Genomic DNA, 27561 nt, shown 5'->3' with positions numbered 1-27561 from the left:
AAATGTACCCCAAGACAACGGTCCCTTGGTCTTCAAGTGGCTGGAGCCCCAGGCTGGTCATCCCCACCTCCTGCAACCTCAGCTAGGGCTCCAGATTGTGCCAGTTTGTCACAGTGGGAAACAAAAATATCATTTTCGTGGTGTGTCATGATGGGTAAAAGGTTGAGAAATGCTGCTTTAAAGGTCTGAAGGCTGATAATTTGGCTTTTATGAGCAGGTGCCTAGGAAAAAGTCTTCAGAGGCCATGCAGAGGGCAAAACATGAAAGAAAATGCAAGCAAAAGCAAGCTCAACATGGAAAAACCCAGGGGGCAAGAAAAGGTGAGTTCAGAGTGGCTGCTTAAGAAGGCATTGCAGGATGGCGGTAAATACACAGGATGCCTTAAGAGGTACTGAGGATATTCAGGAGTCTGAAAGGTAAAGATCAATGTGAAGTTACAGTAACGAATACGGCCAGGACAAGAAGGACAGGAATCAGAAAAAATGAGCTAGAATCAGATTTGGGATTAGCCACTTGTGGCTAGAAGAGTTTGCCAAAATCTTGAGAAGAAATTGGAATTTAACCATGAACACAACTGTAATGTATGTTATATTCATTATTGACATGGATGCAAAGACTCTTTTTTTTAGCAAACTATGCATCACTCATCCATAATTATGTTTTTGTTCTCAGCCAATTTCTTTTAGTTGTTTCCAAAGACTGGAGCATTAAAGAATGTCTTCAGATATTGTAAGCCAGTCCTGAGTAGTGAACCCTGGGCAGACCCAGCCAAGCACCTGGTCTTAGTCTTGATGTCTCATGTAAGGACTCCCCTTAGCTATGTCACCCACATACTCAGTACTTACAAGAGATCTCAGTGTCTGGTTGCTGGTAGCAAAGGAATTGGGCAGTTAAGTTCTCCTTTCAGATCTTTCTCCAAAGTCCTGTACCAAACAAGGCATTTATCAACCCACCAGTTTCCACAAAGAAGATAGCCATGATCTTTGTTATGTGAGTGTCACAATTCCATTCCCTAGAGAACCTTATCTTCCTTTCCCAGCAACATCAGTTGGGCTCTTTCCAGGGCTTTAAGTTTATCTTCCTTCCTTGCCCTCCCTGGAATCCTCCTTGGTTGCTTGTAACTCTTCAAATTAAAGAAGTCCCAGCATGTGAATTAAACCAGTTTGCTATTTTTTCCAATATAGACAATTGTTCAGATCTTGTAAGGTAAGTCCATTTTGTTCAACTGACTTAACATTTCAGAGTCTCTCATTTCCCCCTCCTTCATACATTAAACAGGCACAAATTGAGTTGTAATCAAAATACAACTTTATTTTTGTCACTCAGTGACCTTTTAAAATTAATTCAATGAGCATACTATTTCCCTGCCCCTGGATGAAAACTTGGTAGGTACCATGGCCTTTTCTGTTCCTTCTTGGGTTATAGACTCTCCTAGGGTTCATAAATTGCAAACACTGGTCAACTGAGTAATTTGAATGTCCAGTCTAGGATATTAATCAAAACTTCTAACTTGATTTAGCATTAAATCCACCAAATACACTCCCCTCTTCCAGTTCAAACCTATTTCCTTACAGTGGCAGAAGCAATGTGGTTGGTTTTGTCTCAGGACCCTTGTAACCACCGGCCCTCTAGGACCAGTTCAACTGACCCCATCTTATCAACAGAGTAATTAAAAATGGTTTTACAGGAACTGAGAAAAGACACCTTCTCCAGTTCAGGCCAGTTGAGACCATCAACCCATCAACTGGGCCTGTGCAAATCCCTGGTAAGTGACCCTTTTACATCAAGGGACTAAAAACTCCACCCTCAGATCACACTACCACCACCATTTTGTGAACATGCGTCCTGTGAAGAGCCATGCAGCTTGACTACGCTTGTGCAGATCCTCAATTACCCCATTTCTCCTTACCTCCAATCATGTATCTCCACACTTCAGACTGCCCTGCCTTTCATCCCATAAATTTTGCCCCATGCCCTAGATTGGGGAGACATCTGAGAGCTAATGCCTCCTGTCTCCTTGTAAATCAATCTTGCAATAAAGCTGTTTTCTTTTCTCGAAAACTGATGCCATAGGGGCTGCCCCCGTGGCATAGTGGTTAAGTTCGCACACTCTGCTTCAGCAGCGCGGGGTTCGCAGGTTCAGATCCTGGGCATGGACCTAGCACTGCTCATCAAGCCATGCTGTGGTGGTGTCGCACATAAAATAGAGGAAGATTGGCACAGATGTTAGCTCAGTGACAATCTTCCGCAAGCAAAAAGGGGAGGATTGGCAACAGATGCTAGCTCAGGGCCAGTCTTCGTCAAACACACACACAACACACACACACAAAAAGCTGCTGCCATAATAATTGGCTGTTTTTATGTGCATCGGGTAGGAGAACCCCATCCTCGCGTGGTAACACCATGACTTATAATTGTGCAAGTTGGGCATGGAACAACTCCAGGGGAAGTTCCTACTCATATTTCTATAATTTTCACAAAGAAGCTGTTTTGTAAGGGCACTTTTTGGTTTCTTCTCTACCTCTCCCCCTGCTCGAGCTTGCCTGGGTCCAAACAAGGTAAGGGTGTGGTAAGGGACAGGAAATTGCTTCCCAAAACTGGTACCTTTCTCAGCTAGATTTGCAGTCTCCGGTCTGACAGATGTTCAAAGCTGGCTCCTTCTCTCAGGGGCTTTTCTGAAGATTCAGGCAGGACTCCCCCCACGGGCCACTCTACTTGTAATCTCATGATGTAGGCGATGCCAGCTTTCCTCTATCTGACAGCTTTCAGTCCTCCTCAACTTCTGCTTTCCTCGGGTCCACCCCTCACATACTCTTAGTGTTGGAGTGCCCTTCCTCTGGCAAAACCTCTTGGTTAGGACTCAGGCAGGGTTCTTTCCAGGCCAGCTCTTTCTCTCAGGTCCATGGGAATTCCTGCAAGTCCACCCCACACAACCACCTCAATTCTGCCTGCCACAGCACTTGAGTTCTCTCACTGGTGAACACAACCCCTTCCCTGTGTTTCTCAACTTCAGGGGGCACACATCAAGCTCTCCAAGGGGTCTCATGGAAGCTCCCCTCTACACTTGAAATGGAGGCAGCCCTCACCTCTCTCTAGAGAGGAGTGGAGCTCACAACAGGACAGCATTACTCTCTAATAAATCCACCTACATCCTCTCCCTACTCCACTCTGACCCCTATTTTTATCCTTATTCTGGCTAAAGGGCCCAGGCATTACGGAGCAGTTCTGTGCAATTTCCAGGGTACCTTCTACATATGGGAGATTGGTCTTGCATTCATTTTGGCATCTGATGGCCATTGAACTGTGGTCTTTTGAAATTAAGCCCCAGTTACATCCATTTTAGTTCCCTTCCTCGTATTAACAAAAGCAGTAAAGACTAAACTTTCAGGGAAAACCCTGATTCTCCTTTTAGATTTAATAGGAAAGACAATAGCAGAGTTCACTGGTAATAAACTCTGTCCAGATCCCTACAGGGCCCTCGGAGCAGCCAAGCCGAGGGTCAGCTTGGGACTCTCTCGGGCCCCAGCTCCACAACAAGCAGGCTGCCCTCTGGTCCAGTCTGTGAAGCTATGATTCCTTCCGTCAAGTTGGTAATTGTCCCAGGGCTAAAGAACCAAGTTAATACATCAAGTTAGAAAACATCCTCTAAGTGAGAGAAATATATCCCAAGGCATTGGCTGTGAGATAAAAGCGATTTCTTATAATTAAATTTTAAAACATTTTATTTAACATTTGAGAAATCCCACTCAGACTCTCCCTGCTAGCCACAGAACCATCTCCAAAATGTCTTTTCTGGGCGTCCAAACATCAGCATCAAAGGGCTCCAAAGATGCCTTCTGTGCTCAGAACCCCATGGCCAACCTTCTTGGGGGAAACCGAGTTTGCAGAGCCAAATGACCAGCTTAGATTTAATTGTAAGGAGGATGTATAGGAAGGAGGGAGATCTCCCTATGGCTATTTTTTTTTCCCGAGGAAGATTAGCCCTGAGCTAATACCCGCTGCCAATCCTCCTCTTCTTTTGCTGAGGAAGACTGGCCCTGAGCTAACACCTGTCCCCATCTTCCTCTACTTCATATGTGGGATGCCTGCCACAGCGTGGCTTGATGAGCAGTGCTACTTCTGTGCCCAGATCCAAACTGGCGAGCCCCCTGGCCGCCAAAGCGGAACATGCTAACTTAACAGCTGCGCCACTGGGCTGGTCCCCTCCCTATGGCTATTGGAGTCCTGGCTACACCACTGGACAATGGGCTAGAAAACCCAAACAGAGGGCATGACTGGGGGTGTCTTGGGCTACTCTGTGACCAGAGGACGGGGGCAGAGAGGAGATGGCGGCAGACCCGTTGTAGTGGCTGTGCCTGATAGACTGGATCCGAAGCCACATTAGGCAACCTTTGCCAGCCTCTCAAAATACCTGAGGCTGGGGGATTTCACAGGAATGGGTCAGGGAAATATCAGGAAATGTGTGAAATTGTTCATAGTGGGGCTTCATTTGTGCCACAAACTGACTCAGCCTTGATTTCTTAACACTCAGCCAGGGAGAAGCATTTACAAAATGGGAGCATTTACAATCACAGTTGAGCCTGATAGTAACACGGTTTGCGTTGCATGGATTAAGGCTTATTCTGGGGCAAATCCTGACCGAAAACAAATCCACCACCTATTCAAACCTTGGGGTACGTGAGAATCACCTCCAGATTCTCTCTAAGCATCAGATTCCAGACCCATCCCAGAAAGTCTGATTGAGCAGATCCAGAGTACGGCCCAAGATCTCCTAGCACGTCCCTCTGGTGCTTCGGATGAACTGAGGCTCAAGCTTTGACAAACACTGCCTTACAGTGATACACCACCAGGCTTGCACATATGGTAGTTCCCCCTTAGCCATGGGGGATACATTCCAAGACCCCCAGTGGATGCCTGAAGCCGTGGGTGGTACCAAACCCTATACAGTAATACTATTTTTTCCTATACATACACACATGTGAAAAAGTTTAATTTATAAATTAGGCGCAGTAAGAAATTAACAACGATAACTAATAATAAAGTTGGCTTTGGGGCAGTTATTAAGTAAAATAAAGGTTACTTGAACACAAGCACTGAGACCCCGTGACAGTCATCTGATAACCGAGATGGCTACTAAGTGACGAACAGGAGGGTGGTGTACACAGCGTGGATACACTGGACAAAGTGGTGATTCACATCCAGGGTGGGATGGAGTGCGACCACAAGCTTTCATCACACTACTCAGAATAGTGCACGATTTAAAACTTATGAATTGCTTATTTCTGGAATTTTCCATTTAAATTTTTTGGACCACAGGTAACTGAAACTGTAGAGAGCAAAATCGCAGATAAGCAGATAAAGCCAAAAGTTGGGGACATTTTAACTTCCACAATGAGATTGAAGGCTGAAGATAAATCTGCACACTGTGGTTGTCGAGGCTCGCTACCCAGGTCCCTCTCCTCACACAAGGTGCCCCTAGAGCAGGAATAACCTTTGAAGATAGTCTCGATGCTGCCAGTCTCAAAGGTGACAAAAGTTCCACCTGGCTGCCAGATGAAGAGCTGGCCTTTTTAAACAGGAACTTCTCATCCAAGGGCATCTGCAACTCCCCATATGGTTGCATTTTGATTAGAATGAGATGTAGTGAAAAGACCCTTGAACTAATGAATTAGGCAGCTAAGCAAGGTGCCATTGCTTTGTTCTGAGAGTTGGATGAAGAAAACGTGGTAAGTTGTCCAGTGATGGGGAAGACGCAAGGAACCATCCCCAACGATGGGCATTTCTGTGCTGTTGCTTCCATGAGCGTGTAAGAGAGAATTAAATGTTCAGGAAGCTGAGCCTCCAAGATTTCAGAGCATGGAACCAAAACTTGGGGTGGTATGAGAGGTGATGAGCCAGAGGAGGCTGTCTAGAAAACAGTGTTACCAAACTGAGGGGGCTGATATCTGCCTCAGCTTGGGATAGAGCCAGAGTGAGTGAAGGGGTGGGAAGAGGAAGAGGGACTGAAGAGTGAGCCAATGGGAGCCCAGGGAGCACTAGGGGGCGGGGCAGAAGCCAGGGCAACAGCCCAGCAGGCAGTCCTTTCCAAAATACCAAGCTAAGCCGAGATGGGCATTCGATGTGCAACATGTCTGACTGTATTGCTGTTGACTTATTTCCCACTGTTCTTTAGCTAATATTCCAACATCTTCTTATGAGAATAAATCACTGGTTTTACTCCATTCCATAGTCCAGTGGTTCTCAAATTTGGTTGTGCATCAGAATCACTCTGAGGGCTTGTTAAAACAGATCTATGGGGCCCAGCCCAGGGTTTCTGACTCAGCAAGCCTGGCACCGGGCCAGAGAATTTGCATTTGCACAGGTTCCCAGGTGATGCTGGTGTTGCTGGTCCAGCTACCACACTTTAAGAACCATAGACATAGCCCAACCTTCTCTCAAACAGATGAGTAGAGGAGGTTGGGAGGAAGCTGGAGAAAGAAAGAGGAGAAAGGGGCCTGGTAAGAGGCAATATGTGACAATGTGGGTAGGGCAGGTTACTCTGTGTTACTATGATTTCAGTAGCCATGGAAAAGCTAAGAATAAAAAAGTTTGTATCAGCTGATTGATACAATAAATTTCATATGCAGAATTTGAAAGAAAATACCTCTCATAGAAAATACTCAGAGAGGTTATCAGTCATTTACACTTTACTCTGAACAAGTTTAAAAATCAATATCTATATGTAAAACTGTCACCTACAAAAGAGAGAGTTTCACTTCTTCCTTTCCAATTTGAATGTATTTTATTTCTTTTTCTTGCTTAATTACTCTGGCTTGTACTTCCAGTACTACATTGAATAAGAGCGGTGAGAGTGGGCATCCTTGTCTTGTTCCTGAGCTTGGGGGAAAGTTTTCTATGGAGTGCGGTGGTAGCTGCGGGGAAAATTCATAGTTGAGAAAGTTCAGAGGGTTAGGAGAGGTGAAAGGGCACAAAACGCGGGGATGGCCTGAGGGAAAATTTATTCATTTTACTTCATTTTCCCCTTGGCCAGCCTGAGGCTGAAAGTTTTAAAAGCCAAGTTACCAGGCAAGATCAAAGCTGCCAAGCAAGTTAAAGTGGGTTACCCAGGCCTAGTTCCAATTACTGCTGTGCCTTGCAATAGCTGTGGGACCTTGGGCAAGGTTCTTGACTGTCCGGACCTCAATCTCTTTCTCTGTAAAATAAGCCTGCAAGTGGCACTAGGTTATCCCAAGAATAACAAAGCTTTAAGGAGGGGCTGGCCTGACCACAGGAGGGTCAGCTACCACTTCAAATATTTAACAGCTGAAACCCACCAGGACCAGCTCAGTCACAAGCCGGGATATGACCCCCTCCCCTCTCTCCCAGTGCTCTTCCCTTCCTAAACCCAGCTCAGATCCGGGTTCCTCTCATTTTACTGCAGTGAACTGCATACACTATCCTGCAACTCCTTTAAACCTCAATTCAAAATGCACACCCAGGGGCTGGCCCTGTGGCGTAGTGGTCAAGTTTGTGCACTCTGCTTCAGTGGCCCAGGGTTCACTTCGGGTCCCGGGTGTGGACCTACACACTACTCATCAAGCCATGCTGTGGTGGCATCCCACATACAAAATAGAGGAAGATGGGCACAGATGTTAGCTCAGTGACAATCTTCCTCAAGCAAAAAGAGGAAGATTGGCAACAGATGTTAGCTCAGGGCCAATCTTTCTCTCTCTCTCTCTCTCACACACACACACACACACACACACACACACACACACCCATTTTACAGATAGGAAAACTGAGGTTCAGGGGGGTTCAAGCCATATGGTCATATGGTCATATTATCCAAGGTCATATGGCTAATAAATAGTAGTGCCAAAATTTTTCTTGTCTTTTTGACCAAAATATCTCATCTTTCCACTTTATGGTTCTCTTTCACTCCCAGCCCAGCTCTGTTTTCGCTGCACCACACACTGGGGATGTCGGTCTCTGCCAAATGCACCTGTAATGTCTCCACCTGAGCCTCTGCACCCCCACCCCATCCACTCTCTCCTCAGTTACCAAATTCTAAGCCAGGAAGGAGGCATTTCTTACCACCTGCCCCGTCCCACCCCAGCCACACGGCATGAGCACACGCTTCCAGTCTCCCACTGGGTTGTTTTGAAATGTGTGAGCTGCAGGATGGAATAAGCCCTGTAATTTATTCCTGTCACAGGAAACTTCAATATTAGCTAAATCACAACAGGAAACCAGCCTTTCAGGAGTAATGCAATCAAACATTTCACTCAATCCAAACATACCTGCAGAAGGAAAAATGATTCCAGCTGTCTCTGAATCTGAAGGAATCGCTGAGTTCTTTGTATTCCAGGTGCAAGCGACTCATGTACTCTTCTCAGGACAGAAGCTCTGGTTTGAACACTAAGCATTTCTAATTTAAAAGACACTGACACAGAGACCCCACTCACCGTGATCCCATCTCAGGAAGGAAGGGCGCTGGGGTAGAGTCGTGAAGTGACAGGAGGCAGGGCTGCCCGACAGCAGAACCCAGGACTGCCTCAGCCGCCTTCTTCTCTGACTTTGCCGCCATGCGGACCGGGGAGGCAGCACAGAAGCATGAGGCCAGCAGAAAGGCAGCTGACTGCTCAGGGCTACTGTGTCCTCTGCCACAATGTGGAAAAGCCAGGCTGAACCAGGGCTGGGTGGGAAGGAACATTTGTCAAGGATGCCAGAATTGCTGAGAAATGAACTCGGTGTCTTACATTTTTAAGTGGTTTGCAAAGAATGTAATCAGAGTGGGAGTATTGAAACCACCGTATGGGTGAGGGACGCAAGATGAGAAGGGAGGGATAATGATCTCATTTTGAATTGTTTAAAAGGGGGGAGGTTTTGGGGCCGGCCCCGTGGCCGAGTGGTTAAGTTTGCTCACTCCACTGTGGCGGTCCAGGGTTTCGCCTGTTCGAATCCTGGGCGTGGACATGGCACCACTCGTCAGGCCACGTTGAGGCAGCATCTCACATGCCACAACTAGAAGGATCTGCAACTAAGATATGTGCAACTATGTACCGGGGGGATTTGGGGAGATAAAGCAGAAAAAAAAAAAAGATTGGCAACACTTGTTAGCTCAGGTACCAATCTTTAAAAAAAAATAAAACGGGGAGGTTTTTTCAATTAGGATGCATTCGTTATAAATAATAGAAGCCATTTGTAAGAATGGCTTAGTAATCTTGGTACTGGTCATTTCATGGAGCAGAAAATGGGAGGTAGAAGGTTCCAAGGATGGTTCAGCCATCTAACAATATCTTCAAAATCCAGACATCTTTTGCCTTTTACATCTTCTGTCATCAATATCTTGGCTTTTTTGTTTTTACTCATGTTTGTTGCCTCATGGTCACAAGATGGCTGCCACTGTTCCAAGGATCACATCCTCACACCAATTGTTTGAAGGCAGGGCACAAAAGAGTATGCCCGGCAGAAATTTTCTTTCACAAGCATCACTCTTAATGAAGAGGAAAAAATATTTCTCCATAAGGCCCCCAACAGGCTTTCCTTTATGTTTCATTTGCCACACTGGGCCCATTAGCCACTTCTAGCTACAAAGGAGTCTGGGAAAGCAAGTATGTGGCTTTCCCAGCTTCTGTCATTGGAAATGGGCAACAATTTGTGAACAGCTTTGTAGTAGACAACTTAGCTAACAGCTAAGACATTTATCCATGGGGATAAATAGAAGTGTGGCCAAAAGTAAAAGTAAAAACAAAAACCCTCCCCTCCCTAAGCCCAAAGGAAAGATTTTAGAACGTCTACAGTTTTAGTAAAAAGAAAGTTTTTTATATAAACATCTCTATTATTTAAAAGAAAAAAAAAACACAGACCTGGCTATATATACATATTTTACTTCCATAAACAGTTTAAAAGAAAATGTGAGGCAGCTTCGGAATTGTGCATTCCTCTGACCCAGTTTATCCCAGGGGAAAGTTATGGATATGCATGAAATAGTACAAGTACGTTGTATATACATATACGTGTGTGTATGGATGTTCACTGCCTGTGCCTATAATAGCAAGAAGGTGGGACAAGCAAGCTCTCCCCCCTTCGTGCTGTTCTGCCAGGCACCAGAGTCCATTACAAAATTGGCCTAGAAAGGAGTACAGCCCTCTCCCCTTTGTGTCGCCTCGGTGGGGTTTGGATCCGAACACGGGCAAGGATCTGTGGAGCCACTCCTTCCAGGTCGCCCTCACCTTTGTTCTGCCTGGGCTATTATGAGGGCCTGTGATTTGTTCATTAGCCTTAGAAGGGGACATTCATGATAAGAGCAAGAAAGGATGTTAAACGGGCACAGACGATTCAGGTGAACTGAGTCTTACTCGCTCCTAATGCTGTAGGCAGAGTAAAGCTATATTATTTGTTAAGGAAACACAAGAATATATTTCCCAGACAACCAAAATGCTAGATACTAAGACCATTTAGAAGTATATGCTATAGATTTAAATGATCGGTCTATAAGATGAAACCTATCCAATGGTGAAATTGTTAAAGGTGACATAGCAAGAAGCCCATAGCTCAGCCTGAGAGGAACTATCGACTTTAAGGTCTCTCTGAGCTAAGGGGAATGTTCCAGGCACATAGTCGGAATTTTAGTTCTAGATGAAGCTTTGTGATAACAGCTTCAATATTGAGTGCTTACTGTGTGCTGGGTGCTATTTTAAACGTTCTGCATATTCCACAACACATTAAGTCCACACAGTTGTTCTTCCCAGTGTCACAGATGATGACTTGCCAGTCATCCAGCCAGTGACTAGTAGAGGCAGGATGTGAAGGCAAGAAGTTTGACTACAGCCCACGTTCTTCCACACCTCACGACAGCAGTGTCCCACATTTTGAGGTACTTTCTACGGGTTCCAAGTGAGTTAACTGGGTCAAGGTAGACTTAGGTTTCATAGGAGAGAGCATCATTTAACGACCCCTAGCTCCCAGGAGACCTGCTCCCCAGACCTGAATTGGGAAAATACCTCCATCCTGTCCTGACCATAGGTATCACTCTCCTCTGCCTGAGGTGGACAGGAGCTTTTGGTGTCCAAGGCCAAAAGAATTCATGTGACCCATTCCGGCACAAAGACAAGACTCAACACATTCCCCTCCGTCCCCAGATCCTCCTAGAATGGGCCATAGGGTAAGTGCCATCTTTCTGCCATTTCTGACCCTCCCCTCTTCACCATCCCCTCCTCTCAACTGATGGCGAAGCAAATACCAAAGTCACAGGTGACTGGTCCAGGCCTCCTGATTCCTCACGAGGATGTGCGGTTTGGTCAGTTGTTTCATAACCGCTCAGCATCCGTTTATGGAAAGAGGATTTTCCTCTTGCAGTTGGTACTGAAATGCGGACTTCACTTGTGGCACTGTCCCCTAGACTTTCCTTTCTATATAGCCAGCCTGGGGTGAAATTGAAATTCCCCCAGGGATCCTGCTGGGAGGTCCCCCTTCCCAAAGGGCCAGTGCTGAGCATGAATTTCTTCTATATGTTCAGAGGCCTCCCTCCTACCCAGCAGCCTAAATTCATCTGGAAACAGAATCTTTCTTCTTTAAAATCTACCTGCAGTGAAGGAGCAGCCTCTGAGCTGAGAAACTGGTGGCTCAAGGGCTCCACCACGAGGAAGTCAGGAAAAGAGACCTCCAGCAAAACATTTCCCTGATCTTCCAGAGCAGGTACCACCTGCAGGAAGGAAAGGCCGGAGAGATGGGGAACGGGGGGCCGGTGGAGCAGCCAGTCATGGTTCTGGCCTGCCTAGCGCAGAAAGGGACTTGGAACAGTGTCTCCTTCGCCCCCTGCCCCAGCGTCTTCTGCTTCACCCGGCCCCAGGGAAGGCCCGGGCCACAGGCAGCCTCCTTGGCTTTCTAGCTCCATGCGGGACACTTGGGGGTGGGTGATTTAGCCCTACATTGGTAGCAGCTGGCAAGAGGCTGCAACTATTCTTCCCTTTTGGAGAATTAGATGGAATTAGCTTTGCTAAATACTTCCATCAGCCCTGCCCACCAAATCCCCCGCTGATGGCAACACGCTGCCCGCCAGCTGCTAGCAGGATGCAGCAGTGTCTGGCCCTCCCATCCACCGGTTTCTCCCCTGGAGCCTGAGCCACACCCGCAGCTGCTGGCTCTCACCACCGCCACCCCTTGCCGTGCAGCCCTCTGGCGGGGGTTGGGACCCACTGCTCCCGGGGCCTGGAACTCTGTGCCCAGCAGAGCTGCAGCTATATCTTGACCAGAGCATTCTAGGAAAAGCATGAACTTTGGTATCAAGCAGGACTGGGAGAGAATTCTGGCTCTATCTGTGATACTTTAAGCAGGGAACAGACAAGGAGTAGAACCTCTCTGAAAGGCATCTCAAAAATGGAGGAAATAACAGTTTCTTTACTTTGTTTATTATGTGTCTACCTGCTACGCTCCCTGAGGCAGACGTCATGTCTGTCTTTTCGTGGTTTGATCTCCAGCACCTAGCATAGTGCCTGGCATTTAGGATGCACTCAATGAATATTTGTGGAGGGAAGGTGGAAAAAATACCCTCCCAACAGGGTTAAGAGCATTAAATGAGATGACTTATGTAAAGAGTGTGGGTCGTGTGTACTCTGTAAATGACAGTTTCTAGCTACCAGCTTATCTTGATTACATGACACAAGGCTTCATGATTTAACTAATTATGACCGTCATTCCTTCATTCATTGAGGAAATACTTCCTGAGCAGCTACTGTGTGTCCCACGGACAATACAAACGTAAAAGCACTGTCCTCACCTGAAAGTGGCTCAATTACGATTTTAACACACCATGTGCCAGATAGAGAGTGTAGAGAGCTATGAACACACAGAGAAAAGGACCTTCAAAGGATGGGTAGGGACTAGTCAGTTAAGAAGGCAGGAGCAGGGCGAAAAATCTGGAAGGGGAAAAAACTTTCTGTGTCAATCTCTTGCAGCCCATTGATGAAGCTGAGCCCCTGGACGTGAGCAGATGATGAATTGCATCACACACAGAGATATGCTTGGAAGAGATTTTTACTCTTCTATTTTCTCAGAGACGTAAAGGCTCATTGTATCTGGATGTTGCCTTCAGCAGATTAGACTCAGAAAACTGTACGAAGGGCAGTGCAAGTCCTCTGAGATTTTAGGTTCCAAACCTAGAGACCCACACCAACAGATGGCAGGAATTAGAGGCAGAAGCTGCCTTGTGGTCTGGAATTTACACAGATTGAAGCAAGCCTGTCTTTACTTGCTACCACTTTATAACCCTGAGTCCTGGGCAGGACTTCTTGGGAAGCTCCAACCTGGGCAGCTCTTACCATCTGAGACAGTAGAAATGTGGTTTAAGGTTTCCAAAATTTGTCAAATGCAACCACTCTCAGGATATGCCATTCTGAGTTCCACCTGTGCTATTACTTTTAATACTTTAAAATTAAATTACTTTTTACTTAAATATTCTTGAAAATTTATTTCCCAAATATGATTAGCAAACAACTATCAATTGCCCTTGCAGTTCTGATGTCTTCAAACTTTGCTACTTCAGCAAGGCCCCAGATAAGCCCTTTCCACATGCTCCATGAAGTGATGCTCAAACACAATTCCCAGCCAGCTCTGGGGCAGGACCTCAAGATGGACAAATGAAGCTCTAAACTGGCACCTGCAAATGGAGCGTGTTAGGGAGAGAGTGTAGGTCAAGGGAATCATCGCCCACCAAAAGTCTTCTTGAATACCACCGGCAGTAGAAAGAGAAATTTGGGTGCACTGAGTGAAAAGATGATGGGATCTAAAGCCATGACCTCTGGGTCAGAGTCTTGCCTCTAACATTTACCAGTTGTGTTAAGCCCTGGGCAAGTAACTTAACTTGTCTGAGCCTCAGGTCCCTTATCAACAATATTCTTATGACATAGCAATTTGTCATAAAATTAGTGAACCAATGGGGGCTGGCCCCGTGGCCTAGTGGTTAAGTTCGCACGCTCCACTGCAGGCGGCCCAGTGTTTCATTGGTTTGAATCCTGGGCGCGGACATGGCACTGCTCATCAAACCACGCTGAGGCAGTGTCCCACATACCAGAACTAGAAGGACCCACAACAAAGAATACACAACTGTGTACTGGGGGGATTTGGGGAGAAAAAGGAAAAAATAAAATCTTTAAAAAAAGAAAAAAATTAGTGAACCAATGAAATGATTGGAATGACGTGGTTGCAAAATCACCTTATAAAATCTAAAGTATGTACAAATGTTTATTATTTTACTAGGAATTAAATTTTCAAGATATAGTGAAGCACAGTTTCACTCTCAGAACTTGGACACTATCGTTAATGATGAGGGACTGCCAAGAACACACTCATTGACCATTACTCAGACCAACTGGAGGAAGCTCTTATTTCCTATGATGTGTAAACGTGCTACCCTGGAGAAACGAACAGAGCGATGTGGTTGTGAGCTGGCACAGGTTTCAGAACGTCCAGATGCACAAGTCACCCAAAAAGTTCATGTAAAACAAGGACAGCTGTTGTTTCATTGCAGGATGACCACACAGCCCATGGACAACACGTTCTTTTGTAACAACCCTGCTCTTCTGAGACTCACAACTCAGCTAGGCCTCCCTTCTCCTACTCTTTGCCTTGTCCTCCAGACAGCACTTCTATTTCACTGAAGACTTAAACATCTGGCTCTCAGGGTCTACCCAAGGTGCAAATTCTGGGTTCTCAGCTCCTTGACTGATACGTACATGGACACCCTCACTCTTTCCAATCACTGTTTTTGTTTCCAGGAACCAGTTTCTGTTTTAACTAGTGTCCTTTTGGTTGTAAATAGAGAAACTTAAGTTGAACTATCTTAGGCAAACAGTAGGCATTTATTTACGAAATGCTGCAAAGAATCAGGATAGAGTTGGGCCTCACGAGAGTTAGAGCTAGGACTCTTTCTCTAGCTTTGTCATTAGAATAAAAGTGATCCTCCTCTTTCAGTTGCAACTGGAAAACCCCTAGGTAAGGACGTGGCCCCGCCTGGATCACATGCCCAGCCCCGTGCCCAGACAGATGGAGCACGTACTAGTACTGGCAGCCCTGCAAGAGCCAGGTGGCGGGAGTGGGAGCAGCGGCTCCCAGGATTAAACGGCTGTTATTCCTAGAAGAAAGGAGCGCAAAACAGATATTCTGCTTCATCACTCCCTGACTGTAATGACTCCACAGAAAAGAGATCATGCATAGAAATTTGTATCTTGAATTCTACCGCCAACTTCTTAGGTTCTAGATTTAGGGGCTCCTATATTGTCAAGTTTTCCTGCTGACTCTGAGAATATCTCTTGCATGCCCACAGTCCACAAAGAAAAAGCAGATGATAAAGGCACTTCTTTGGAAGTGAGAATAGGAGCTGAGGGTGAAGACAGTGTGAAAAAGCAATTGTGGAGAACGGAGAACAAGTTTATCAAGAAACTGTAGTTGGATTGTCCGACAGTCCTGAGATCGGTGCTACAAACTGAATGTTTGTGTCCCACCGAAATTCACGCTGAAACCTAATTCCCACTGTGATGGTATTTGGAGGGGGAACCTTTGGGAGGTGACTCTGCCCTCGTGAATGGAATTAGTGCCCTTATAAAAGAGACCCAGAGCACTCCCTTGCCCCTTCTGCCATGTGAGGACACAGCGAGTAGACAGCTGTCCAGGAACCAGAAAGCAAGCCTGACCAGACTCCAAATCTGTCTGCGCCTTGATCTTAGAATTCCCAGCCTCCAGAACAGTGAGAAGTAAATGTCTTGTTTAAGCCTCCCAGTCTATGGCAGTTTTTTTTTTTTTTAACTTTTTATTGAGATTATGATAGTTTACAACCTTATAGAATTTCAGTTGTACATTATTGTTTGTCAGTCATGTTGTAGGTGCACCACTTCACCCTCTGTGCCCATCCCTCACCCCCCCTTTACCCTGGTAACCACTAATCTGTTCTCTTTGTCTACATGTTTAACTTCCACATATGAGTGGAGTCATACAGAGTTCGTCTTTCTCTAGCTGGCTTATTTCACTTAACATAATACCCTCAAGGTCCATCCATGTTGTTGTGAATGGGACGATTTTGTTCTTTTTTATGGCTGAGTAGTATTCCATTGTATATATATGCCATATCTTCTTTATCCAGTCATCAGTTGATGGGCACTTAGGTTGCTTCCACGTCTTGGCTATTGTAAATAATGCTGCGATGAACATAGGGGTGCATGGGACTTTTGGAATTGCTGATTTCAAGCTCTTTGGATAGATACCCAGTAGTGGGATGGCTGGGTCATATGGTATTTCTATTTTTAATTTTTCGAGAAATTTCCATACTGTTGTCCATAGTGGCTGCACCAGTTTACATTCCCACCAGTAGTGTATGAGGGTTCCTTTTTTCTTATGGAAGTTTTTTATAGTAGCCCAAATGGACTAAGACAATAGGGAATCATGAAATTATAGAAGACTCAATTTGTCTTGTATGACTTTTTCTCTAGTAGCATTTGGCTGCTGGGGTGGGAAATATGGAAAAACTGGATTGCTGCATTCATAAACAGGGCGGAGGAATTTCCTTGGTTTCTCCATGTAAGGTAGAACTGCAGAGGAAGAACAGAGTTCAGGGTATTGATAAAGAATGTTACTACCAGTAATATGATGGATTATAGAATCTCAGCTGGATACAAAGAGACATGAAGAAAGGCTCATGGATTGAGAGAAAGTAGATGAGTGAGACAACTGGAGAGTTCTTCTTAGGTCAAAGAGCAGTGGTAGGGGAACAGGTGAGCAAAGTAATACCAACATGTATTTCCCTGTACACACAAAAAGAAAATACATACATTCCTTGATTAGGGAAGCCCGAGCACTTATAAAGAAACATTCTTACCCAAAAAGGACATACACAAAATGATGTAGCTATGATACAGTTTATTTCAACATATCAAACCAAAAACATAACAAAACAACTCATTTCTTTGGGGGGGGGGGGAATTCCAAATTCTATATATGCAGGGTTGGCTTAATTGACCATAATTTATTTTAGCAAAAAATATTTAGGTATACCACACCTAGTAAAGCTCTCTATTTACACAATAGATATCAAATAACTTTGCTACATGATCAGCTATTTGGAAAAATCAAGACATAGTTGTAAACCAGAGTCAAATGCATAAGTTAAGAACATTGTGAACTGAGTCTGAAAAAGACTGAATTGTTAAATTTTTATCTGTACAAAACACAAAAAATCATTCTCCAGCCTTCCATTTTCACCAATATTTTCTTTAACAGAATTAAGCCCAAAATTTGAAGGTTTAAATCCTTTCTTCCTAAGGCCTCAGGAATACCAGATTTTCCTTCAAAGCTGTAGCTGTCTAAAAGGGAGCAGACCATTTAAAACAAAGATACACAGATTTCACTTCTGTGCCACTCACGCAGATTCTGCTGGGGAAGATTTCCTGAGCTGGCTACCAAGTCACTCAACTCAGTTCGGAAGCATAATACGTGATCACAGGACTAAACTGGCTTTCAGGCAGAGCAGCAGCAGCTTTCTTTATCGCTGAAAATCAGTTAGTGACATTTAGCCCTCAGCTTAATCTGCACAAATGCAATTTGGGAATTCTATGACAATGATGTTAGCATATTTAAATGTAAAATGAAAAATTCTAAATACTAAATAATATTTTTTAAATATGCAAGCTGCTATGTTTTCTCAATCATCTTTTTCATGAACAAATGAAAAATAAAATGGCCAAAGAAGGAGAAAAATATGGATGTTCCAAAATGAGACAACTGTAAAAATCTCATATATCAAGACATTACTGGGATAAGCTTATGTTGTAAGAATAATTGTGTATTATCGTACATAATTGGACAGCAAAACAGCCCTGTCTGAAAGCACTGGGTCAAAGTGTCTTCCCAAGTCCTTCCAAGCCATGATTCTACGCACCACAATGAGACAGTTCAAACAAATGCAATCTAACCTAGCACTACAAGTTTTTAGATTCCTAAAGAATGAACTTAAGTTTACCATACCAATGATTTAAATACATGCGCTGTTAAAAAAAGGTTGTAAACATACTCTGTGTTTTTTTCTTTATCTGCAAGATAATATTAAAAAGATATTCTACAACTTCTTGATTCCTTAAGAACTAAGAATCAAAATCCTAAACATAATAAATAAAAATGCAACCTAGAGGTCTGGAAAAGTGTTTAGAACATCGAATAGAATAATCCAGTGCATTAAAAATCCAGTATTTTGGTATTAAAACTTCTTCATCTCAATACAGGTAGGTTTATTGCTGCTATAAATAAGCTTCCTATTAAGGCACCTGTCATTACCTCTGAGAAAGACTTGGATTCAAAACGATGGAAATATGGACTGTAAAACTGTTCTTCTTTCATTCTGATGTCATTACAGACATTATTGATTTTAATGTTAAGTTTTTGCATGGCAGGAGATAAATATCTTTGAACCTATTACCTGAATATAGTTAAAATGTTTATGATACTTTGATACTTTAATTAACATAGATGATAAGATACCACACCTTAATTAAAGTATGTGATACTTTAATGGGGAAATAGGCAAAATCAAATCAAGATGGATGGCAAAGGACTAAACACAAAAATATGATAAGCTCTAAGAAAAAAAAATTACATTGTGGTGATAATGAGCAGATCTTGGCCAAGTCATTTAATTTCTCTCAGCCTCACTCTCTCCATCAGTAAAATTCCAACACTAGCTGCTCTGTCAAGCTCATACGGTGGTTGGGAGATCAAATGAGGTGATGTAAAAACACTTTGCAAACTATGAAGCACTGAACAAATAAATGGGTATTATCATAGGCAAAAATATCTCAAGTTTCTGATATTCTCTCTAAAAAATAAAGTTATTGCCTGCTCCTTTTGCGTTCACTTGAGAACTCCCAGTTTTAATCAGTTAAATAGTTGTGGTATGAATGGAGCAAAAATTTATGCAAAGAGAAAATTTCTAATTTTTAGCTTCCAGAATTTTATGCAGTAGTTTGTTGTGAATGGGCAACCCCCCTGCTTGCTGGGGCTCAGGCTACCTCTTGTCACTTCCTAACGATAAAGAGGGCAGACTTCTCAGAGGCTTCGGCCCCCGGCTTTTCCTCAATCTCCTCCGCAGAGACCTCCATGTCCCTCACCATCTGCTATGTGCAGCACGCATAGGTCCCCGAAAAGAATTCTATTTCTCATAATGGCATAAAAGAGCTTTAAGAATATTAAAGAAAAACAGCTAAGGTCAATCACAGGTGCATTACTCAGCTTGGCATAAATTTGAAATGGATGAATAATCCTAACCAGCTTCTCCCTGGCTTAGTCCACAGCCGTTCTACGTATAAAACGTTCTGCGGGAGCTTTTTCCAAACTATGTTCTGAGGAACACTAGTTAAGTGAGATGTTGACAGGTGAAAAACAGATCTGTGTTAAGTAAGTCTGGACTACACAGGGGGAAAATGTTTACGTACTGCAGAATTTCGCAGTCTTTGATGTACTGACTGTACATCCTAAAGATGAATGGACCATATAGTATTTCCCAAACTCATCTGACCACAGAATCCCTTTTCTTCCCACAAAATATCTACAGGGGCTAACAGCTCTTGGACTACTCTTTGGGAAATGCCATTCTAGCTCATTTATCCTGGTTTTTAAACACTCCAGGGCAACATCTGGCAATAGTTACCCTTTTAATTTCTGATGGAGCAGAATCCTTTTGCTTACAAGGTCAACTACCATGATCACCTCCTGGATTCCACTCCATAAGTAACCTGCCCAAAGCAACTAACAACTAAACTTCCTTTACTACATACGGAGGAATTCAAAGAAGTTATTCTCAAGTTAAAGAGAATTATAATCTTTTTTAGGAAATCTTTATATTCTTCCCTACAAATTAAAAATACAAAGATTTAACCCTAGATCTTAGGACTTAGAATCCAAATTACTTTGAGGAGATGGGAGCATTTTATCACAATATCACTGCAACTTAAAGTATTAATAAGTAGTCATAGTAGTGATGGTGATGGTGGTGGCAGTACTGGCCAAGCACTTATTTTGTGCCTTAACTCTCATGAATTTAGGAACTACTGTTACATTCATTTTAAAGATAAGTATACTGAGGTTTAGAGAGTTTAACTGACTTGCCAAGGGTGACACAAAGTAGTAAGGACAGTATCTCAAACTCCTATCTGACCCCTTACTTCATGCTCTTAATCACTACATAATGCAATTCAAAAAAAATTTTTTTTTTTGAGGAAGATTGGCTCTGAGCTAACATCTGTTGCCAATCTTGCTCTTTTTGCTTGAGGAAGATTGTCGCTGAACTAACATCTGTGCCCATCTTCCTCTATTTTATGTGGGATGCCACCACAGCACGGCTTGATGAGTGGCGCTAGGTCCGCACCCAGGATCCGAATCTGTGAACCCTGGGCCACTGAAGCGGAGCATGTGAACTTAACCACTACGCCACTGGGCCGGCCCCCTACATAATGCCATCTTATATCTTAGTGACAAAACAAAAGCATTTAGGTCACATTCTGGTTGTTAAACAGGAAAATTAGAGTGTATTTATAAAAATTCAACTTGATTGAAATTTGGTTTTGGATTCCTTTTGAGCAAACTCCTATTCCCTAAAGGAGATAAAGTTTTTTTTAAAAAAAAGCAGAGAAAAATAGACTGCTATTTACCAATGACAGGTTTAGATATGGGAAGGTTTTAAAAATCCGCATCCAAGGTGAAGACATGATCTGTGGTTTCCGCCATAACTGCAAAACGCTGATACTCTGAAACTCGTTTCTCAAAGAAATTTGTTTTCCCTTCTAAAGAAATGTTTTCCATAAAATCAAAGGGATTTTCTGCCTGAAAAACCTGAAAAGAAAAGAAATGTTATTAGACATTCTGAAGAAGCCAAATTATACCCCAGAAGAAGAGCAACAGATAACTAAAACAGGGCTCAGGTCTCCCAACACCCGTCTAGTCACCTATAGGATCACACTGTTCCCTAAGGTCCTGGAGACACTCGAGGCAGATAAATTTTAAGATGACTGAGATTACCTACTAACTTCCTCAGGAAACTATACTAGCATTTCTGGTATTCTAAGAAGTAGAAAGAAAAAAAAAAGACTATTTCAGGAAATGAAAGATTTAATACCAACCAAATTAAAATATTTTCACAGCTTGAGAGATCCAACACACCATAGATATGATAGGCATTTTTCTCAGGTATTATTACCGTTAGTCAGTCACATGCACACGATACTACAAAATATTAAATTACCAACAATGTCCTGTGGACCTAAATACGTTTTTTAGTTCATAAGAGAATAGATAATCAGCAAATTGATGTTAAGGGACCATGATGAGGGAAGACAGAATAAATGCCATCCATATTGACTCCAAATAAAATAAGCACTATTCATAGATGTCTCAAACAAAAAGTGGTACATATGTCGACAAGAAGCTCTTTTACTGCTTCTGAACTTAAGAAGCAGACTTGGAGATACAGCTTGATGGAAACTATGAGACATTTCAATGATTCATGAGGGCAATAAAAGAGGATTTTTGAATTTAGGAGTATTCCAGCAGGAATTAGAAACACCATAGACAAGAATAGATTCAGATAATCCAATTAAAAATGGGCAAAGAATATGAATAGACAAATAGAGATTTCTTTAAAGACAAGAGGCTGATAAACACATGAAAAGATGCTTAAAGTCATTATCCGTTAGGGAAATGCAAATCAAGACCATAATGAGATACCATTTCACACCCACTAGGACTGCTGTAACAAAAAAGACATAACAAGTGTTGGTGAGGATGTGGAGAAACTGGAACCCTCATACACTGCTGCTGTTAATGCAAAATGGTACAGTTGCTTTAGAAAACAGTCTGGTAGTTCCTCTAATGATTAAAAAACAGAGTTACTATATGACCCAGCAATTTCACTTCTAGCTATATATCCAAGAGAAATGAAAACATATGTCCACACAAAACTTATACATGAATGTTCATAGCAACATAATTCATAATAGCCAAGAAGTGGAAAAAAATCCAAATGTCATCAACCAATAAATGGATAAATAAAATTTGGTATAGCCATACAATGAAATATTATCTGGCCATAAAAAGGAATAAAGTACTGATACATGCTACAACATGAATGAACCTTGAAAACATTATTCTAAGGAAAGAATCCAGCCACAAAAGACCATACACTGTACGATTATATTTATATGTAATGGGATATACAGAATAGGTAAATATAAAGAGACAGAAATTAGATTAGTGGTGCCTAGGGCTAAAGTCTGGATGGGGGAAAGAAAGGAAAGTGACTGATTGCTAATGGGTACAGAGTTTGTGGGGTGATAAGAATGTTCTAAAACAGATTGCTGTTATAGTTGTACAACTCTGTGAATATACTAAAAACCATTAATTGGACATTTTATAGGTGAGTTGCATGCTCTGTGATTTACATCATGTATATATGTTATATATATATATATACTTTATAAAATATACGTATATTTTAATAAAAGCTCAGATGACATACATGGTTGAGTTGTGGAGCTCTGTGAAACTGCCTGCCAGAAACAGTGTGTTTAGGAAGAAATGAAAATTTGAGCTATCACACACAGCAAGGTATAGTGGAAAGAAAAGTGGACCAATAGTCATAAATTCACTGGATTTTAAAACTGGGGGCCTTCCAAAAAACTTTAATCCAAATCATTCATAGCATGGACATAGCAACTAAGACCAGGCTAAATTAAGTGGCTTATTTTTGACACATAGAAGTACTCAATATTTATGGACTAATCCTAAACTAAAAGTGGAAAACATCATTAATGTGGCTCCTATTCAGAATTCTGCATACACGACAACCGTTTCTTAATTTAAATAATCTCTTATTTCACCAAAAACTACAATTATAAGAATAGTTCTCTTTCTAGTTCCTTGAGTTCAAAGTTTAGTTCATGTATTTGAAATTATCTTATTTTCTTAATATACACATTCAAGGCTATACATAGTCCTCTCAAGATCCGTTTGGCTGCATTCTACAAGTTTTAATGTACAGTAGTCTTATTGTCATTTAGTTTATATTTTCTACTAGTTTATATTTTCATTCTCAATCTCACTTTAAAGGGTATCTTTTCAATTTCTAAATAATGGAACTTCTGGGCAATCTTTTACCGTTAATTTCAAATTTAAAATCTAAGAGGTCTATATAACTTCTGCTTTTTAGAATTTACCTAGATATTTTGAAGAACTTTGGAAAAGTGATGTTTTATACTATGTTTAGATTTTCTTCTCTAGGAAGCATGCTTTATATACCTAGAGTCAGCAAGTTCCCAAAGGGAAAACCAGACCCAGGGGTTCATAATTTTCCAATAAGTGGGAGAACATGGTTGTGTGGGTGAGAGGATATGACCGTGGGTAAAGGACAGTGAGTTCACTTCAAGGCATAAGAAAGCAAATTAATTTTCCTATAACAAACATATTGGTATAATTTAGGAACAAATACAATTTTTTTTTACTACACAGCTTATAAACATAAGAGATCATATTAATACAGTTATAACCTTGATTTCTCTCATTAATTATCAGTAAACATAGAGAGGATCTTGCAATTAAAATAATAAAATATAAGTAGTTTATCTTACAAAAAACCTTTGCCCCATCTGACTCTTTCATTACTGTATTTCTGTGGGTATCAGAATATAAATGCATTACCAAGAAAGGCAATGATTACCCCAGCATCATGGATTTCATAAGGCTTCTCATGAAACACAATTTAAACTTACATTTCCTCGCTAAGAAATCAAAATCTATACATTTTTAATTGCCATGGGATAGTACACAGTAAAATTCTGTGAATGTTCCACTTATGTCGAATACAACATGACCACTTAAAGCGCATTTACTGTATGTCTGACACTATTTTAAGTTCTTTAAGTATACCAATTCATCAATAATACTTTGAGGTAAGTATTATCATTATCTCCATTTTAGGGATGAGGAAGCTGAGATGGAGGTTAAACAACTTGCCTACAATCACACGGCTGGAAAGTGGTGCAACCGGGATTCACAGCCAGGTAGCCTGGCTGCAGCCTCCATCTGTTAACTCATGTGAAAAGCACACCGCTTTACGAAATTCAGATACATTATCTCTGATAAAGAAAATGACAGAAATAATTCAAAGACAACTGAGTTCAAAGAGTCAAATTATGACAGCTAATGTCTTCCTAATAACTATTTCCTACTTAAAAGAATTAACCCAAAAATTAGAACATAGACACATTGGGATTGATATGAGGTTAAACATATACACACATGTTAAATTCAATTACTTAGAGATAATCCTATTAAATAAATACCTTCAATTATTACAAAGTAATTTATTGAGCTTATTAGTTCCAAAATTTATCAGCTTCCTACTTCTATTATGAATTTCATTTTAAGTTTCAAAGGATTTTGCAAAACCAATTTGTTCACGCAAAACAAGGCTCTGTCATGGACATTTTAAAAGTAGCCTAGTATGTTACAAACGCTTTCAGTGAAATATTTTAGTGGCCTCAACTATAACATTTTAGCCTGTAGTAATACATTATTAAACACCTTACCTTTGAGAATCCAAGTTCCACAAGTAATCTGTCAGCTACAAATTCAATATACTGTTTCATCAAAACACAATTCATTCCAATGAGGTCAACTGGCAAGGCTTCTGTTAAAAACTCCTGAGATATAAAGAAAAACAGAATAAAGTATAAAGACAGAACAATACATAAGTAGGTATTTTCCAAATAAAAAGGAGGTTTTACTTTTATTAATCTTCTAAGTCAGTGATCTTGTTCAAGGAAAGTACACTAGGATAAATCCTTTCACTCTGGCAATGTCCATTTGTTGAAAAATGTTTGGGAGTATTACTATTCACATTATTTCACATTCTCAGATGGCCAAAATAAATGGAAACTGCCAAATTACTGGTATTTTAAAAAGGAGCACATGTAGGACCTGAATTCATATGCTTTTTCAATAGAAAAACAAGATACTTGGTTCTGAAATATCTAGAAAATCCAAAGATAATCACTGTGAGGAACATGAATATGGAAGGGAATTAGGAAAGAGAAAAAACTCAATTAACAAATAAAATGAAAAAGAAATAAAAATGGATTGGAGCTTTGGGAGATAAAATGAACTCCAACTATATTGAAAGACAGTGGTAAAGCGTTAATAGAGGAAAAATAAAAACACATTAACTGTTTGGATTTAGTTCTCAAAACGATTAAAGATACTAAAATGCATTTTATGCCTTTTCCCCTCCCATTATGAAAACAATGGTTGCTAAATTGTGCAGTATTAAAAAAAAAGTTAAAAAATTTATTTTACTTTTAAACTACAATCATGTAACACATAATGACATTTTGGCCAACGACAGACTGCATATATGACAGTAGTCCCATAAGATTAGTACCATAAAGCCCAGGTGGGAAGTAGGCTCTACCATCTAGGTTTGTGTAAGTACACTCTATGACATTTACACAACAACAAAATCGCCTAATGACACGTTTCTCAGAACATATCTCTGTCTGCATGACTGCAGTTCTTTCAAATGATAAAAATATATTCTAAGTGGAGCATGAAGATCTTTCTAGTCAGAGATCTTTATATGCTATAAATTAAGTTTACTATTCACTAACATATTTATTTATTCATTCTATAAACATTTGGTGCACACTTCAAGCTAGATTCCGTTAGGTTTTTGAGAATACAAAACAAACAAGAAACCATTACTGCCCTCCAGTAGCTAAAAATCTAAAATATAAAGCTAAAATAATTAAAATAGTTTGTTATGGCATGAAATTTGACAGATCGATGAGACAGGAACAATAGTCCTGAAACAGAATTTAGTATACATAAAATCTTAATATATACTTCTTACTTATAAACCAAATTATAAACTGACATAATAATTGCAATACATCATCTATTGGTACTGTCAGGTCAACCATGTAAAATTGCTGATATTTGTTTTGACCTACGAACTGGCACTTCATATGAGTCAACCTAATACAATGTACAAATGTTAGAGAAAGAGATGTGCTAATCACATAAACTTCCCTGCTTACCTGCTCAATTTCAACAGCATTAACAATGATCTCCCTGACCCTTTCTTCCGAAGGCTTATTTACTAAGTACTGAAACATCAGGCAAGCAAAGTCACAGTGAAGCCCCTAAAATAGAAGAAAAATACCATTGTCAAAGAACATCTAATCAGCCATTTTCACACAGTGATGTGTTAGGCATTCTATAAAATAGGTTGTAGGAATGCAACATGGAACTTCTGAAAGACAGAAGAGGGATGAATAGGGCCAGGAACTTCTTTCCTTCAAATCTCATTAAAATGCCAATTATATGTAAACTATCATAAAGGAAAAAAAAAAAAGTAAATCTGGTGGTGGCTCCACCCAGGCTTAAAATCTTGCTCTTAAGATATAACCCAGTGTCAATTCCCTTGGATGTATATTCCCAAATCTTCTGTACTAATAAAGTCACCCTGACTTTTGGTATGTAAATAAAAATGCCTCAAGCCCCATCCCCCAAAAAATAAAATAAAAAAATAAAGTCTATATAAAAAAATGCCAAGTATAATAACCTATAATGAAAGTTTCAGTGCCAGCAAATCTTAGTTCATCAACATGAAAGATTAACAAAAACAAAAAATCTGCAAGCAAAAGCATTTTAGAAAAGAAAACAAAGAAGAGCCAAAATGAAAATTCATTCATTTTTAACATCTAAAAAATTTAAGAAATGATTAAAAAATAATACTAAGCATTTAAAGAACAGGGGAAACTCAAAGAGATTTCAAAAAGATAACATTTATATTAAATAAAAATGGCTAAAGATAAAATGAATTCAGTACAAGAAAATAGAAACTGAAGAATTAAGAGTATCATTTGAAGCTGTATAAAGCAGAAATGACGTTACAGATAACTCAACCAAAGAAAATAAATTTGTGAACTATCTTGAGAACAGAATGGTTATGCAAATACAAGAAATGGCATAGAATCTTAAATAATTGGAGAACAGAGCTTGGAGATTCAACCTATAATAATCAGGATCCCAAAACCCAGAACAGATGGTATAAAGCTGACAACAACAGAACAAAATTTCAAAAAGTCAAAACAAAAAAGAGAAAGAGGCCAGAGATATACAAAGATGATGGAGTTCCAAACAAAATTAACAGTTAGAGACTGACACCAAGGCAGAGTCAATTAACATTTCTAAACTGCAAAGAAAAAGAAATAATTTTGTAAGCCACCAAGTGGGGAGGAGGAGGAAGAAACGAACACTTTAAAAGATTACAAATCAGAGTTTGCTTAGGTTTTAAAAAATAAATCAACAAAAACCCAAAGACAATTGAAAGACTGGGACTCAACTCAGGGGCCAGCCCCGTGGTATAGTGGTTAAGTTTGGCATGCTCTGCTTTGGCAGCCCGGGTTCATGGGTTCGGATCCAGGCGCAGACCTAAACCACGTAAGCCAGACTGTGGTGGGGACCCACATACAAAATAGAGGAAGACTG

At 41.1% G+C, this 27561-nt stretch overlaps 1 protein-coding gene across 4 annotated transcripts in view; it reads right to left on the bottom strand.

Moving 5' to 3' along the window:
* Positions 1-20345: 20345 nt before the first annotated feature.
* Positions 20346-27561, bottom strand: part of RRM2B (ribonucleotide reductase regulatory TP53 inducible subunit M2B) — a 35283-nt gene continuing 28067 nt past the window's right edge. For all 4 annotated transcript variants that reach the window (XM_046641608.1, XM_046641609.1, XM_046641611.1 and 1 more), the window contains 3 exons: positions 26106-26210; positions 24600-24713; positions 20346-20850 (listed from right to left, as the gene is read on the bottom strand). In XM_046641608.1, coding sequence (XP_046497564.1) covers positions 20698-20850; positions 24600-24713; positions 26106-26210 — 372 coding nt within the window. In that variant the 3' untranslated portion in view covers positions 20346-20697. The remainder of the gene's footprint in view (positions 20851-24599; positions 24714-26105; positions 26211-27561) is intronic.

This window comes from Equus quagga, chromosome 16 (genome assembly GCF_021613505.1).
Source record: "Equus quagga isolate Etosha38 chromosome 16, UCLA_HA_Equagga_1.0, whole genome shotgun sequence".
NCBI lineage: Eukaryota > Metazoa > Chordata > Mammalia > Perissodactyla > Equidae > Equus > Equus quagga.
This window is presented reverse-complemented; position numbering and strand designations above follow the sequence as displayed.